Source organism: Triticum aestivum, chromosome 3A, assembly GCF_018294505.1.
Source record: "Triticum aestivum cultivar Chinese Spring chromosome 3A, IWGSC CS RefSeq v2.1, whole genome shotgun sequence".
NCBI lineage: Eukaryota > Viridiplantae > Streptophyta > Magnoliopsida > Poales > Poaceae > Triticum > Triticum aestivum.
In genome coordinates this window covers 51,749,953-51,766,821 of record NC_057800.1, presented here as the reverse complement: position 1 = coordinate 51,766,821, position 16,869 = coordinate 51,749,953, and the positions used below count along the sequence as shown (strand labels likewise).

General features: G+C 49.0%; 2 protein-coding genes and 1 pseudogene across 2 annotated transcripts; 2 read left to right on the top strand and 1 right to left on the bottom strand.

Moving 5' to 3' along the window:
- The first annotated feature begins 280 nt into the window (after positions 1-280).
- Positions 281-1,201, top strand: LOC123056742 (uncharacterized). Its single transcript, XM_044480027.1, has one exon. It carries the CDS (start codon positions 281-283, stop codon positions 1,199-1,201), a length of 921 nt encoding a protein of 306 aa, XP_044335962.1.
- A 3,219-nt stretch (positions 1,202-4,420) lies between these two features.
- Positions 4,421-5,688, top strand: LOC123060183 (KIN17-like protein; annotated as a pseudogene).
- A 27-nt stretch (positions 5,689-5,715) lies between these two features.
- LOC123060184 (probable 3-beta-hydroxysteroid-Delta(8),Delta(7)-isomerase) lies at positions 5,716-8,084 on the bottom strand. Its single transcript, XM_044482765.1, has 4 exons — positions 7,787-8,084; positions 7,548-7,694; positions 7,311-7,419; positions 5,716-6,302 (listed from the first exon to the last, which is right to left on the bottom strand). Exons 1-4 carry the CDS (start codon positions 7,920-7,922, stop codon positions 6,044-6,046), a joined length of 651 nt encoding a protein of 216 aa, XP_044338700.1. The 5' UTR covers positions 7,923-8,084; the 3' UTR covers positions 5,716-6,043.
- Positions 8,085-16,869: the final 8,785 nt, after the last annotated feature.

The window sequence follows — 16,869 nt, the reverse complement described above, 5'->3', positions numbered from 1 at the left end:
AGGTTAGGATTGACTGAGATTAATGAGTACGGTGTACTGATTTTAGGGATTAAAAGGTAAGGGTTCAATTTCGACGGGAAGTACGAGTTCAAGGTTTTATTCAGACTTTTCCCATTCAGTCCCCAAGGGCACGCATGCAGTAAAATTCGTCGACGTTTCCTCCCCATGTTTGACCACCACACCCCGTCATTCATTTTCTCGGCTTTGTCAGCCTATAAAACCCCTCCGAATCTCGTGACAAATGTCTGTGTATCCGACTAATACCCGATCAACATAGCTAATGGCGTCTTCTGGTAAGCTCGTGGGTCTAGCTCTAATACTGCTGCTCTTCATGGCGGCGACGATCATGGCGGCGGTGGCAGGCGTCGAGTCCTACAGCTTCCCCGTCTTCAACGCCACCACGACGGCCAGCCTGGTTGCCGCCACGAACACGACCGTGGTCGGGCCGGCGGCGCTGCTCTTCCAGCCCGAGATCGACTCCACCGCGGCCAGCATCAACGTGTCCGAGGGCTTCCTGCTCCTCCCGGACACGGTCGACGTCTGGCGCGCGGGCGCGGGCGGTGGGCTGCTGCCTGCGCGCGAGGCGTCCTTCAACACGAGCTTCACGGTGGAGAGCTCCGCCACCCCCGTCTCCTTCGTGCTCCTCCTCGACAGGTTCCCGCTGTTCAACAGCCGGACGCGCCTCCGCGGCGCCAACGGCTCGGCCGACGCCGTGCCCGACGCCAACGCCACGGCCAGCGGCCTCGCCGCGGTCGAGGTCGGCGCGGTGAGGTCGTACGAGCCGGAGTCCCCGTACGTCGGCCTCAACGGCACCGTCACGCCCAACGGCCGCCGCGCCGTGGCCGTGTGGGTCGAGTACGACACCGCCGCGCACGTCCTGCGCGTGTACGTCGCGGCTGGCGGGGAGCCGAGGCCGCCCGGAGCCCTCATCGACGCGCGGCTCTCTCTCGCCGGCCGGCGCACCACGCAGACCGCGATGGTTGGGTTCTTCGCCGCCACGGTCCGCGATGTCTTCCTCGGCGTCCGTGACTGGGACCTGACGGTGGACAGGTTAGACGCCGGCGGCAAGAAGAGAACGTCATGGTGGGTGATACTCATCGCGGTGCTCGGGTCCGTGGCAGCCACAGCCGCCATTGTCACTCTGGTGGTGCGCTACTTCGTGTCGAGGCGCCGGACGCGCAGCATGGAACCCAAGCAATAGTTTGTAGTACTGCCATGTGTTCAACCCATGCATACCATGTATAGTATAGCCCTGTAGACGTCTACTATCTTTAAACCACTGTGTTTTACTATGTTACTTCCATGTTTGAATTCATATTTAACGATTGAATTAAGATCAGTGTTTCTTAGGAGAGAAAGCTACTTGGTGCACTTTATTAACTGAAATCAAAGTTACATCATCCATAATGACCGGAAATTAAAAAACGGGGGATCACCGTCCTAAACAAAAGTAGAGTTCGAATCAAAACAATGCGTGAAAGAAACCGACACCGATACGAAGAGCCTTTTGAAAGCAATCCATCAAAATAACAGAGTAAGGGCTCTAGATTTCAATAACACCATTGCAAGCTTGAATAATTTCCAGCGAATCTGATTCAACAATCACCAGTTGACATCCAAGGTCTTCCAACTGTTCCAGCCCTCGCTGAAGTGTGATCGCCTCTGCTGTTGTCGTGTCATGGAGATGATTTAGCAGCCACGACGCCCCCGCCACAGCCTCGCCACGACTGTTTCGGAGAACAACAGCCGTCGCACCCTTCTCAAAAAAAGCTGCATCGATGTTTAGCTTCTGCGATTTACCTGGAGGTTTCTTTCACAACACCTTCTCTGGTTCCTTCAGATTAGTGGCTCGACTGAACTTAATTGTGATTGCCTAGATAACGAATGCAGTACTTATAGGATTACGGACTTTTTCTCCCTTCGCAAACTCTCTCAGTTGCCACCAAGTATACCATGCGCCAATGACCAAAGACTCCCTGAGGCCCAATCGGCCAAGCACGGGAGGATGGCTCGCTGGCTGTGTGAGAAGCTCCTCAAGAATAACACTCCTGACCTGTCAATATTAATCAATCACTTCTTCTGTTAACGGTTGCATTCCCTGTTCTGTCCACATTTGTTTTGCCCTTCTACATGTGAACATCAAATGGCGTATATCTTCTGCTACTTGCTCACACAGGACATTGCAGGTGTACCTTAATATGTCGATTTGCTAGTACTGCCATACCATGGACAATCCCATGCAAAGCACGCTAGGCAAATACTTTTATCTTACTTAACATAGGGTTAGTGGCTATCTGGGGAGTTACTGTCGCGAGGTATACGGCCACAAGATTTGTTTTCCATTTTATTTCCGGGTCAAGGTTATTTGGTTGCTGAATTTTACATTATTAATAATATATGATTGCATGCATCGTTCTGATGTACATGTTGGGGGTCATCTTCTTCAAAAAAAAAGTCCCAAACAAGATTAATATTCATTGATCCTTGCCCATCACTTCTTCTAGTTTGTGCACCGTACTGGTGTTCCCACTCAACAGGAAACATAGGTTGTTGTACTTAACAGGAAACATAGTTTTCTAGGTTTGCCATTCATTTATAATATCCTTTTTTCATACCACCTTGAAAGTTATGGACAAGGAAGCCCAATTTCACTCCACCCCCAAGCCCTTGCCGCGGGGCTTCTTTTTTTGTCGCAGTGGTTTGGTTCGGTTCTTTTTTTCCCTGTGCAAGAAAAATCCAAAAACCAGAGAAAAAAATAAAACCATGTACGCGGCACGTATAGTCAACACCAAATTTTGAGAAAACATGGAGTAGAGTGTATCACAAACCTTGCCTAAATTCTGTATAAATTGAGAATTTTCACTAAATGGGGTACTGTCTTTCCAATCTTTCTGTAAACTAATTATTGTACATCTTTCCAGTCCTAATGAATCAACACACAAAACTCTTGTGTGTGCCGGAAAAAAACCCGGGTGTTATATCTGTCAAAAACATGAATTTATAGGTAAAAATGAAATTCACTCAAAAAAAAGGTACTGTCTAATGTGTTGGATCCTAATAAATACTCTACCTGTAAACAAATATAAGACCGTTTAGATTACTGCTACTTAGGAATAAGCGTCAGTCACATCATCATGGCAGCAGCACGAGATCATCACGAGCACATCTGCTGCAGCCATGCGGCGGATCCAACGGTGCATAACCGGGTCGCGCACGAAAAATAGCTTAGAGCATCTCCAACAGCCGCGCTAAACTAGCGTCACGCAGCAAATTAGGCCGTTTTAGCGCGCGCGCAACGCGGCGGGTCGCTCCAGCGGGCGCGCAAAAACGGCGCGCGCGCTATAACGGGTTGGGCACGCGGTTGAAAACACTTACCCGCGCGGCGTATTTCGGGCGCCAGCTACAGCGCGCGGCACACTCGAGCGCTCGCGCCGCACTCTCTCCTCTCCTCGTCCTACGCCCCGCGCGCGCCGGCGCGGCGCCCTGCCACCCACCCATGGACGCGCACACCGGCGCCCCGCTCACCTCGCTGCACAGCGGCGACCCCCCTGCCGCCGCCGCCATGGGAGGCATGGGTGCACCTCCGGCCGCCATGGGAGGCATGGGTGGCTTTGGAGCACCCTCCGACGCTATGGCCGCCATGGGAGGCATAAGTTTTGCTTCTCTCATGGGAGGCATGGGTGCACCTCCGGCCGCCATGGGTGCAATATCTTTCGATGTGCCTTCTCACACACATTCCCATGAAGATGCCGTTGAAAATCTTGCCAACACCGTCGGAGCCTCACATGATGCGGTGCGTGATGAGGAGAGGGAGGAAGATTCATCTTCGGAGGCGGAAGAGTCGTCTTCGGAAGATGAGGACGAGGACGAAGACGAGGAAGATGAAGATTGATGTGTCTTTCATGTCTTGAACTTTAGTTTGCATTTGAACTTGGTTGGATGAACTTGTGGGCATGATTTTGAACTTGTGGGCATGAACTTTTATTCATCAACTTGTTTGTGTCAAATTTCATATGTTCATTTTTGTCCAAAATATCATATATGCAAAATGCCCGGCGAGTCGCGCGCGCTGTATTTTTGCGCTTTGCTGGAGCGGCACGCGCTGCATTATAGCGCGGCTGCTGGAGCGCAGGCGGGCGCGCAAAACCAGCCGCAGCGCGCGCGGTAAACAGGTTTTTTGCACGTGGCGCTTAGCGCGGCTGTTGGAAATGCTCTTATGAAATGAACGTTCGCACAAAAAATTGAGAAGTCCACGGCTTCCTATACGCTTTCCATGTCGTGTACGTGTCCGAGTAGTATACGTGCCAGTCACCTACGCCGACCCAAAACCGGGCCGCCGGGCGCCTCCCAGCCCTCCACAAAAGAGAAGAGGAACGCCGCCTCCTCCCACGACGTACCCCGGCGGCGCAGCGCAGGCGGGATGGGGAAGAGCGAGCTGAAGGCAATGGCGAGCCGGATGAAGGCAAGGGGCTGCAGAAGCTGCGGTGGTACTGCCAGGTGTGCGAGAAGCAGTGCCGCGACGAGAACGGCTTCGAGTGCCACTGCTCGTCGGAGTCGCACCGGCGGCAGATGGCCGTCTTCGGCCAGGCCCCCGACCGCGCCAACGAGCGCTTCTCCGGCGAGTTCCTCGAGGCGTTCCTCGCCCTGCTCCGCCACGGCCACCGCGGCTCCCGCGTCGCCGCCACCGTCGTCTACAACGAGCTCGTCGCCGACCGCCGCCACGTGCACATGAACTCCACGCGCTGGGCCACGCTCTCCGAGTTCGTCCAGTTCCTCGGCCGCCAGGGCCTCGCCAGGGTCGAGCACACGCCCAAGGGCTGGTTCATCGCCTACGTCGACAGGGGCTCCGAGCAGGCCGCCAAGGCCGGGCTCAAGCGCAAGAGGGTCCAGTCCGAGGAGCTCGTCATTGCCCGGCAGATCGAGCGTGCCCAGAAGAAATCCATGGCCGAGGCCAATGGTGATGACAATGGCGACCTCGGGAAGATTGAGGAAGCGTATTCGGAACAAGTCGATGCTGATCAAGAAGAGTTCAACAAGGCAACCGGGAAGGTTGCGATCGCACTCCGGCGCGCTGCTCCGGCAACGCCTGAGGTTAAGCCAGAGATGAAATTTGGCTTGGATGAAGAGGAGGAGGAGGTGATCAACAACAAGGGGAAAGACGCAGGGAAATCAACGGGTACGAGGAGGTCAGCCATTGATGATCTGATGGAGGAGGAGGCGAAGGCCAAGGAGCGGAGCAACCGGAAGGACCACTGGCTGTGCCCCGGCATCGTGGTCAAGGTGATGAGCAAATCACTAGCCGAGAAGGGGCACCATTACTACAAGCACAAGGGACTGGTGAAGAGGGTGATAGACAGGTACGTCGGGGAGATCGAGATGCTGGAGAGCAATCATGTCGTCAGGGTCGACCAAGATGAGCTTGAGACCGTCGTCCCGCGGATCGGCGGGCTTGTGCGGATCGTCAATGGCGCCTACCGGGGATCGAACGCGAGGTTGCTCTCGGTGGACACGGAGAAGTTCTCCGCCAAACTGCGGGTTGAGAAGGGCCTCTATGATGGGAGAGTTCTCGAGGCTGTCGAGTACGAGGACATCTGCAAGATTGCTGATTAGTGTGATAGGGTAGAGTTTCATTTCAGACCCAGTAGTAGCATTTCAGAGGTTTTGCTTAATGCAGTGGACCTATGGAGCCAATGTACTAGCAGCTCTGACTGTTAGTTTTTTTCCCCAAATAAAAGGTGCTTTTATTAACTCAAAATATAGTCTCAATCGGATACAAAGTATAATGAGCAACACCCGGCCTCTTACTACTAGTTGCCTGATAGTATGTGCAATGGTGATTGCCCATGCAAGGGTGGCATATAATTTTCATTTGCAGCAATAAACAGCCGCCCTCCTTGATGTTACAACACAATCCAGTAGTACAACATACTTGTTTCAGGCAATGTAGTTTGCAAAGGGTACAATATAAGCCAACAAATTTCTAGCCGTAAAATAAGAAGTTCAGTGTGTCCTGGTTGCAACCAAATCCTGTCTGCTGCAGGAATTACTTAGTCTTGATCTTCTCACTTTGATGAATCGCTGCGCAGATCCTCTTCCAGCTCCTTGTGGCGATCAGCAACGGTATCACAACCCATGAACTGTTTGCGCCGATGAAATATGCCCAGAAGTAGAACGGACTGGCCCAGAAGTTGAAGCCGTCCAAGTAGGCGGTGGTGAAGTAGACGATGCATCCGTAGAGCTGACCGAGGCACACGGCGAACTGGAGGATGTGGCTGTAGGACTTGCGTGATGCAATGGCATAGCTGCAATGAGAAAACTCGTGGTAAGATGAAAGTAAAGCTTGTGCATCATAAAAGTTTGAACAGCGGAGCTGGACTGAAATTTCAGATTAACTATATCGACGATGGACTTGTGTACTAGGCAAGAAAATGAGCTTGCCATTTTTATAAACAAGTTCAGACTGAAATTGTCAAGAGGAGAGATTCTTCAGACCTCTGGAACAGGTTCAGTAAAAACAGTGCTAGTGCCTAGTATTGCTATGCTTTGCGGTCGAACTTATCTAAATTTGAGGCAAACCAAGAAACACAAAAGGTACCGAATCGTTTGTTTGCACATTGATTTATTCAACAAGAACTACTATCTGCAAGAACATCAATCTGCAAAATCATCATGTGGTTCTTACATTTTGTAAAATACAATACTAAGCTGATGGAGTTTATACTTTTGAAAGAATACTGGGCAGATAAACACTCCAATTTTGCCTAAAATGTGCTATGCCAACCCTAACAGGACCGTCTAGTTTCAGTCAAATACTCAAATCATCACGATGCATGTTTATTTCAGGGCCAGCAAAACAGTCCACCAGAAACACATGAAAACCGATTCCATCTTTCATGAATCCTGCAATCTGTTAGAATTCCATTATCTTTCATGCATCCTATCATGCAAACATAGAGCACTAGTGTTGTTAATACAGGACCAACACACTACTTGCGGATCTGAGCAACACTGCAAATGTATGCTCTGTTGAAGCATCCACCGGTAGCACGTTTCATAAAAAATTATGAACTTGCATTGTTTATCAAAATCAAATTCTGAACTTTCGTGAATGTAGATTCAGAGGACGAAGAGAACTATCATCTTACTGAAAGAAAGGGGTGAATAATCAAGTGTGCAATCTTAGTGGGGCTTCCTACGCAGTTAAGCCCATTTGCAGAACCATGTCTGAAAAATGCAGAAAACAGAGCAAGCTGCTGCTGCTGCTGCTGCTTCGTATGAAGCATCATCGTAGCCAAGATGAGAAGACGTACACTGCGAGCAGCGAGGCAGGGCCTTTCAGCACGGCCGTGATTCCTTCGACGGTGACGGTGGCGGTGTCCCTGGCGACGTACCTGGAGTCACCCTTGCTGTACTCCTTCCCTGGACAAACACGAGAGCAGACACAACGACCTCAAGAACTCCATCTTGACCGATCCAGATTTGGAGCTAAACTTGACTAGTAATTGGGACTGTTGTTGGTGAAAGAATCAGCCTGGAGATCAACTTACAGACTTCGTCGAAGAAGTTGGGGTTGGTCTTGGTGAAGAAATCGGGGGTGAAGACGAAGGGGCCCTCGATGAGTATGTGGGTGAGGCCGGTGAACGCCCACCAGCACATGAGCAGGCGGTCGGTGCCGGACAACCTGCGGCATCTCCCTGCGCAGCGGAGGCGGAGGCGGAGGCGTGAGCTGACTGACGGCCGGCGAGATCTCGACTGGGGCGGGATTGGGGGAAGGTAATGTTTTTACCGGAGAGGAGCCAGACGGCGACGAGGACGAAGAGGGAGGTGCCGAGGTAGGCCCCGAGGATCTCGAGCTGGGTGAGGCGCAGCGGCACGTAGCCCGGGAGGTCCAGGCTCGCCGGCACGTAAGGGTGGGCGCCCATCGCCGCCGCCGCCGCCGTCTCGATCTGGGAGCCGGAGCTGGAGAGGGAGCAAATCAGCGCTAGTCAACCGGGGTGTATACCGCACTGGTGATGGACGATGGATGATGGGTCGGAGCTTTGTAACGGAGGCGGGCATGGGCATTGGGATCGTCGCCTTCTGGATAAGCAAATCAGATCCTGACTGGGACAACTGCAACCATCAATCATTCTTCTTTTTTAAATCAGGATTGGTGGTTCTGCACACTGTGATGCAATAATCATCTTCAATACGGTGTTTGAGCATTGTTTCTTTTCTGAAGGCGTTGTTGTTGAAGAACTTCGCCGTCCTTGTGGTGTCAAGAGAAGATTAGTGCGGATAAGATCGTTACTGTAGTTTGTCGATCTCTGTTTTGACCGCTTCGGCTTTTTTCTTCTTCTTCTTTTTCCATGCTAAGGCATGGCTTTGGTCTTGTATGACATTGCTATCTGTCGGTGTGTTTAGTCTGTGTTGTCTTTGTGCATCTTAGCTATGCAGAGGCTGGTGTCTGCTCATTATCTGTTGTATTCACTTGATGCTTCATTTTGAGGTAATAAAATCCACCCTTTGTCGGGAAAAGAAATCTTGAATACGATGTCATTTCAACTTGTAACATGAAAGACGTAATATAATAAACCTTCATTTCACTTTCGCCCGCCTGTCCACATGCGATTTTTGCCCCAAAACGCGACGCCGCCTACCCGACTCGGCTGCCTATTCCCGCCATCAACCACGCCGCCGTAGTCGACGCCGATCTGATTGTGCCCCGCCGAGATCGCGCGACCGATTTGGAAATTTGTCGGAGCTCCAGCTGCCGTAATGGTTGTACAAGCTCTCGGCCACCTTCTTGTAGCAGTTTTCAGCCGCCGAAGCTAAAAAGGTGATGTCGCACGACCACCGCAATCGGCCGAGCCAGCGGTTTCTCGGGTGTTGCCTTCATCGGCGCCTCCACGCAAGCAAAGTCCTCCGGCAGCCACGCGGCTACCTGCAGCCATTGCCCACCCGGCACCCGCCATCTCAAGTCTGCAGCCGCCGCACACATCCCGACCCGCCGCTGGTTGATTCCTTCCACCTTGCCCACAACGTGTTCGAGCAAATTCCCGCAATGAAAAAAAAATCTTGCAAACTAGGAGGGTTTTTTTATCGGACATGAAGGTGTAGTTTGACGGTGATTTCCGCATTGTAGATGAGTTCGTGCGACTCCTCTTTCATGGATGATTCATCGTCGGATGAGGAATTTGATATGAACGAAGAAGAGGACAGTGCTATGCGAGGGGCAATGCACAAGAGGAATAAGTCAAAGCGTGGTGGTCCCTTATTTGGCCGTGAGTTCATCGGGAGAACGGGTTCAGAGCATGAGAGATTGATGTGCAACTATTTTGGTACACCACCCGTTTTTCCAGAGGGTACTTCCGTCTCCGGTTCAGGATATCCAAAGATTTGTTCATCCACATTTTGCAATTCTGTGAACCAACATGATCGCTCCTTCTAGCATGGCATGGACAGTTTAAGGGTCGCGGGAAGGATGCCTGTTGGAAATATGCCCTAGCATCGCTCCTTTCTCCCGCAACTTTGTAACACACGAACATGCTACCATTGTCCGTTTTGTACATGCACATGATATGTGGGTGAAATTATGATACCATCCCAACTTTCAACTTTTTCAGAGTTCATTTGAAATGCTTTCATGTCTTATGGTTCGGCCCTCGTAATACCATGACCATTAGTCCCTGGCCCATGCCAACTTTTAACTTTCAACTTTCTAAAACTAATGGCACTAACAGAAACTTTCAACTTTCATCTATTCTCATTTTTTTAGTAAGTTAATCACAAACTTGTGATTCAAACAATTTTCAAAGAATTCAAATTTTAACTATTCAAATTTGAAAACTAATGGCACTAACAGAAAGTTTATAATTTTTCTAAAACTAATGGCACTAACAGAAAGTTTATAATTTTGCTAACCTAAAAGCAAACAAAATTAAAAATTAAAGCAAAAAACAGAAGAAAATAAATAATGCAAAAAACAAATCAAAAAAATAGGAAAAAACTATTTTTATAGTAAAGTTAATCACAAAATAAAATAAATAAAGCAACAAAGAAAGCAAAAAAACTAAAAAAATGTTTTCAAATTTGAAAACTAATGGCACTAACAGAAAGTTTATAATTTTTGTAAAACTAATGGCACTAACAGAAAGTTTATAATTTTGCTAACCTAAAAGCAAACAGAATTAAAAATTAAAGCAAAAAACAAAATAAAATCAATAATGCAAAAAACAAATCAAAAAAACAGGAAAAAACTATTTTTATAGTAAAGTTAATCACAAAATAAAATAAATAAATCAACAAAGAAAACTAAAAAATTATTTTCAAATTTGAAAACTAATGGCATTAACAAAAAGTTTATAATTTTTCTAAAACTAAAAGCATAAAGAATTAAAAAATAAACCAAAAACAAAAGAAAATAAATAAAGCAACAAAAAAACAAAAAAATGCCACCTACTGGGCCACCACGGCCTGAATACGACTAGAAACCCTACCATGGGCCAGGATTCAGGCCCGCAGTGGGCCCAGTAGGCCCACAGGCATTGCAGTGACAGATTAGGCCCGAAAGCCTGCAGTTGAGAGGAGTTCAGGAGGGTGGGCGCAGCAGTGCTTATAAACCACTCCCGAGCCCTCTCAACTAGCGAGGTGGGACTAAACTTTTGGGCGCGGGGCAGCACAAGGCCATTGGTCCCGGTTGGTGGCACCAACCGGGACTAAAGGGGGCATTGGTCCCGGTTCGTGGCACGAACCGTGACCAATGCCCCCCTTTAGTCCACGAACCGTGACCAATGCCCCCCTTTAGTCCCGGTTGGTGCCACCAACGGGGACCATAGGCCGCCGCTTCCCGCCCTTTGGGCTGCTGAAAATTGGCATTTGGTCCCGGTTGGTGCCACCAACCGGGACCAAAGGGGGGCATTGGTCACGGTTCGTGCCACGAACCGGGACCATTGCTCTGGGTATATAAGGTAGCACTTGTGAAAATTTCGCCAACCGCTCCCATTCGCCCCCGACGCCCCCAGGCCGTTCGCCGTCGTCGTCGCCGCCCCGAGCCCGTCGTCGCCCGCTCCCCGTCGCCGTCGCCCCGCGCCGCCGCAGGACTTGTCCCCGTCACTGCTTGCGCCGTCGCCGGCCTCCTCCTCGTCGCTGCGTGCGCCATCTCCGACCCCCTCCCCGTCGCCCCGCGCCGTCGCCGGCCTCCTCCCCGTCCCCGGCCTCCTCCCCGTCGCGCCCCCAGTGAGCTCCCCCCTTCCCATCGATCCCTGTTGCTCTGACCATCGCCGCTGAGAGGCTCATATGTATGGCTATGTATGTATATATGTATGTATGTATGTATGGCTATGTATGTATGTATATGCTCATATGTATGTATGTATGTATGTATGTATGTATGTATGTATGTATGTATGTATGTATGTATGTGCTCTCTGTATATGGATTTGGCTATGTATATGCTCTCTGTATATGCTCATATGTATGTATGTTCATATAGCATTTTTTCTATATATGAATTATTATTTTGTTCATGGATATATGCTAAAGAAAATGAGGGGGTGATAGATGATGATGAGGGGTCGAGAGTGGGACGAGAGGTCGAGAGGTGACGAGGGGAGAAAAAAATGTAATCAGGGACGAAGGTCGTCGAGGGGTCGAGAGAGGGACGAGGGGTCGAGAGAACTAAATAAGAAGAAGAGGAGGAGAGGAAGAAGAGGAGAAATAAATAAGAAGAAGAAAAAAGAAGAAAAAGAAGAGGAGAAGAAGAAACGAATAGTGGAGAAGAAGAGAAAATAGAATATATTCTATTTTTTCTTCTTCTCCACTATTCCTTTCTTCTTCTCCTCTTTTTCTTCTTCTTCTTTTTCTTTGATCTTCTCCTCTAGCTATTCCTTTCTTCTTCTCCTCTTTCTTCTTCTTCTTCTTCTTCTTCTTCTTCTTCTTCTTCTTCTTCTTCTTCTTCTTCTTCTTCTTCTTCTTCTTCTTCTTCTTCTTCTTAATTTTTATCGGGAACGAGGGTGTCGAGGACCGCCGAGGGGTCGAGGGTCGGGAACTAGGGTAGAGGGTCGAGGGTCGTTAAGGGGTCAAGGGTCGAGGGTTTCAGGGTCGAGGGTTCGAGGGTTCTATAGGGTCGAGGGTCGAGGGTTCCAGGGTCGTCTAGGGGTCGAGGGTTCCAGGGTCGTCGAGGGTTCGAGGGGTCGAGAGAGGTTTCCTAGTGTCAAAGTATTGAAGAAATCCATGCCTATGGCGGAAGGAGCTCATCAACCTTCCGAACTGGACGCCTCCGCCTCCTCCTCCTCCTCCGGCGAGTCAGGGCACTCCGCCTCCTCCACCGCCTCCTCCTCCGACGAGTGACGATCAGGGCCCTCGGCCGGCTCCTTCTCCTGCGCGTGGCGGCACTCCGCCTCCTTCTCCGCCTGCGCCGACGCGACCGAGCAGCCAACCTCCTCCTTCTCCGCCTCGTCAGCAAGGGCGGAAGAGACCTGCCGCCGCTCCAGCTGCTCCGGCGCGTTGTAGTCCTTCTCCTCCACCTCGTAAGCAAGTAAAGAAGACAACCGCTCCGTCTGCTCGATCGGCGTCTAGCAGTACAACCAGAGGCAGGAGGACATACAGATTTGGTCCTTCTCTGAAGACTCCAGAGAAGTTACCATATGAGAGGACCCCGGAGGAGAACGCCGAGATCGCGCGAACCGAAGTGGATGACTGGTTTCAAGGGTTGAGAGCAAAGAGACATCCACCTCCGGAGGAGAAGGTAGATCCGGTGAAAGTGAAGCGCACTCTGGCTGCCCTGGCAAAACCGCCCAAGTCTCTGCCGAAAGGCAACTATGAGCGCATTATTGCAAAGACATGGGCCGAAGCGGAGCAGTCGGGAAGTACAGTCAGTGATCAAAGGCTGAAAGAACGACGAGCAGCTGGGAAACAAATTGCCCAGCTCGGCGAACAAGCGAAGCAATCGTGCCCCCCCCTCAAGGTGCCTAGCGACATCGTCGATCCGAGGATGGTGCCCGGTTATGGCAATGTTGACGATTACCTGCCCGACGATGTACATTATGATACCATGGAGGTGCAGATACACAGATACGAGTACGGGAAGCCTCTCGTCAAAGATGAAAAATCTTTAACAACGATGATGCGAAGATTACATGATTGGTACTTGAAAATCTGCAGAGAGTCTGGGGGGAGGAGTACTTTGTATGCGAGAGTTAAACCGGAGCATGACCTCGTTGGAATTAAACTGTTGCCTATTCCATTTGAGGAGTTCTATCAGTTTTTCAATCAATTGGCCCTCGATAAAACAACGATCACCTGCTACTGTCTGTAAGTACTACTACTTCTGTCATTAAGTCTCTCTATATAGCTCATCTCTTTCATTGCATGTATTATAATTATCCTCACTATATTATGCAGAATGAAGATCGCCGAATTGAAGAAAAGACAAATCGGTGATATTGGGTTCGTTAACACATATCTCATAGATGCAACTGAGGTTCAACATCGTCCCGGAGATACCGAGGCCAACTTGCTACGATCATTCAAAAAAAATGAAAACAAAGATATAATACTCTTTCCTTACAACTTCAAGTGAGTGTTACTGTCTTGTGCATATTCGGTTTCCCTTATATATTAGTCCAGGTTATAGTAATGTAATTGATGAGTTATGCATGCGTGTGCAGTTTCCACTATATTCTCCTAGAGATTAGGCTTGAGCAGGGAGTAGTAACCGTCTTGGACTCTAAACGAAAAGATCCCCAGGAGTATGCGGACATGACTGAAATCCTCAAGAAGTAAGTTAAATCGATCATTATCCACCATATTGGCAACTTTGTTCATTTCTTGATATCAAGTAATTGTTTTCTTTGTCCGGCAAGGTTTGGAGAAAATTCACCAGAACAGTTCCGGGACTGCCGAAGGAGCTGGAATTTAGACACCCGAAAGTAAGTACTATAGTAGCATGTTCCGCGCATCTCCTAGTGATTCAAGCGCTAGTTTCATCAATACCATTTAGCATTCTTGCTTATCAGTTTGATTGACCTCTATTTTTTGTAAAGTGGTTGTGGCAGGAAAAAAGAAATGATTTCTGTGGATACTACGTCTGCGAGTCCATTCGCCACACGACCTGTGAGCGGGGAGGGTACTCTGACGAACAATATGAAGTACGTAAATAACAACATTCATAATTTTATTTTATTACCATCATTTATATTGAGTTTCATTCATTCATATATATATATGTATTGACCCCCTGCTTCAAATTAGATGTTTCGGAAGCGGGATGAACTTGTTGGGGAACGTAGCATAAATTCAAAATTTTCCTACATGTCACCAAGATCTATCTATGGAGTCATCTAGAAACGAGGGAGGAGTGGATCCACATGCCCTTGTAGATCGCGCACGGAAGCATTCAAGAGAACGGGGTTGATGGAGTCGTACTCGTCGTGATCCAAATCACCGATGATCCTAGCGCCGAACGGACGGCACCTCCGCGTTCAACACACGTACGGAGCAGCGACATCTCCTCCTTCTTGATCCAGCAAGGGGGGAGGAGAGGTTGATGGAGATCCAACAACACGACGGAGTGGTGGTGGAAGTAGCGGGATTCCAACAGGGCTTCGCCAAGCGCTGCGGGAGGAGGGAGATGTGTCATGGGAGGGAGAGGGAGGCGCCAGGGCTTATGTATGGCTGCCCTCCCTTTCCCCCACTATATATAGGGCCAAGGGAGAGGGGGGGAGCAGCCTTGGCCCTTCCTCCAAGGAAGGGTGCGGCCAAGGGAGGAGTCCTTCCTCCCCAAGGCACCTCGGAGGTGCCTTCCCCCTTTAGGACTCTTCCTTTCCCTCTTCTCTTGGCGCATGGGCCTCTTGGGGCTGGTGCCCTTGGCCCATATAGGCCAAGGCGCACCCCCTACAGCCCATGTGGCCCCCCGGGGCAGGTGACCCCACCCGGTGGACCCCCGGGACCCTTCCGGTGGTCCCGGTACAATACCGGTGACCCCGAAACTTGTCCCGATGGCCAAAATAGCACTTCCTATATATAATTCTTTACCTCCGGACCATTCCGGAACTCCTCGTGACGTCCGGGATCTCATCTGGGACTCCGAACACCTTTCGGGTTACCGCATACTAATATCTCTATAACCCTAGCGTCACCGAACCTTAAGTGTGTAGACCCTACGGGTTCAGGAGACATGCAGACATGACCGAGATGACTCTCCGGTCAATAACCAACAGCGGGATCTGGATACCCATGTTGGATCCCACATGTTCCACGATGATCTCATCGGATGAACCACGATGTCAAGGACTTAATCAATCCCGTATACAATTCCCTTTGTCTAGCGGTACGATACTTGCCCGAGATTCGATCGTCGGTATCCCGATACCTTGTTCAATCTCGTTACCGGCAAGTCTCTTTTACTCGTTCCGTAACACATCATCCCGTGATCAACTCCTTGATCACATTGTGCACATTATGATGATGTCCTACCGAGTGGGCCCAGAGATACCTCTCCGTCACACGGAGTGACAAATCCCAGTCTCGATTCGTGCCAACCCAACAGACACTTTCGGAGATACCCGTAGTGCATCTTTATAGTCACCCAGTTACGTTGTGACGTTTGGTACACCCAAAGCACTCCTACGGTATCCGGGAGTTGCACAATCTCATGGTCTAAGGAAATGATACTTGACATTAGAAAAGCTTTAGCATACGAACTACATGATCTTGTGCTAGGCTTAGGATTGGGTCTTGTCCATCACATCATTCTCCTAATGATGTGATCCCGTTATCAATGACATCCAATGTCCATGGCCAGGAAACCGTAACCATCTATTGATCAACGAGCTAGTCAACTAGAGGCTCACTAGGGACATGGTGTTGTCTATGTATCCACACATGTATCTGAGTTTCCTATCAATACAATTCTAGCATGGATAATAAACGATTATCATGAACAAGCAAATATAATAATAACTAATTTATTATTGCCTCTAGGGAATATTTCCAACAGTCTCCCACTTGCACTAGAGTCAATAATCCAGTTCACATCGATATGTGATTAACACTCAAGGTCACATCCCCATGTGACTAACACCCAAAGAGTTTACTAGAGTCAATAATCTAATTCACATTACCATGTGATTAACACTCGATGAGTTCTGGTTTGATCATGTTGCTTGTGAGAGAGGTTTTAGTCAACGGGTCTGCAACATTCAGATCCGTATGTACTTCGCAAATCTCTATGGAATCTCCTAGATGCAGCTACCATGTTCTATTTGAAGCTATTCCAAATAACTGTTCTACTATACGAATCCAGTTTACTACTCAGAATAATCTGGATTAGTGTTAAAGTTTGCATCGGCGTAACCCTTTACGACGAACTCTTTTACCACCTCCATAATTGAGAAACATGCCCTTATTCCTCTAAGGATAATTTTGACCGCTGTCCTGTGATCCATTCTTAGATCACTCTTGTACCCCTTGACTGACTCATGGCAAGGCACATTTTAGGTGCAGTACACAGCATAGCATACTGTAGAGCCTATGTCTTAAGCATAGGGGACGACCTTCGTCCTTTCTCTCTATTCTGCCGTGGTCGAGCGTTAAGTCTTAACTTCATACCTTACAACTCAGGCAAGAACTCCTTCTTTGACTGATCCATCTTGAACACCTTCAAGATCATGTCAAGGTATGTGCTCATTTGAAAGTACCATTAAGCGTTTTGATCTATCCTTATAGATCTTGATGCTCAATGTTTTAAGTAGCTTAATCCAGGCTTTCCATTGAAAAACACTTTCCAAATAACCCTATATGCTTTCCAGAAATTCTACGTCATTTCTGATCAACAATATGTCAACAACATATATTTATCAGAAATTCTATAGTGCTCCCACTCACTTC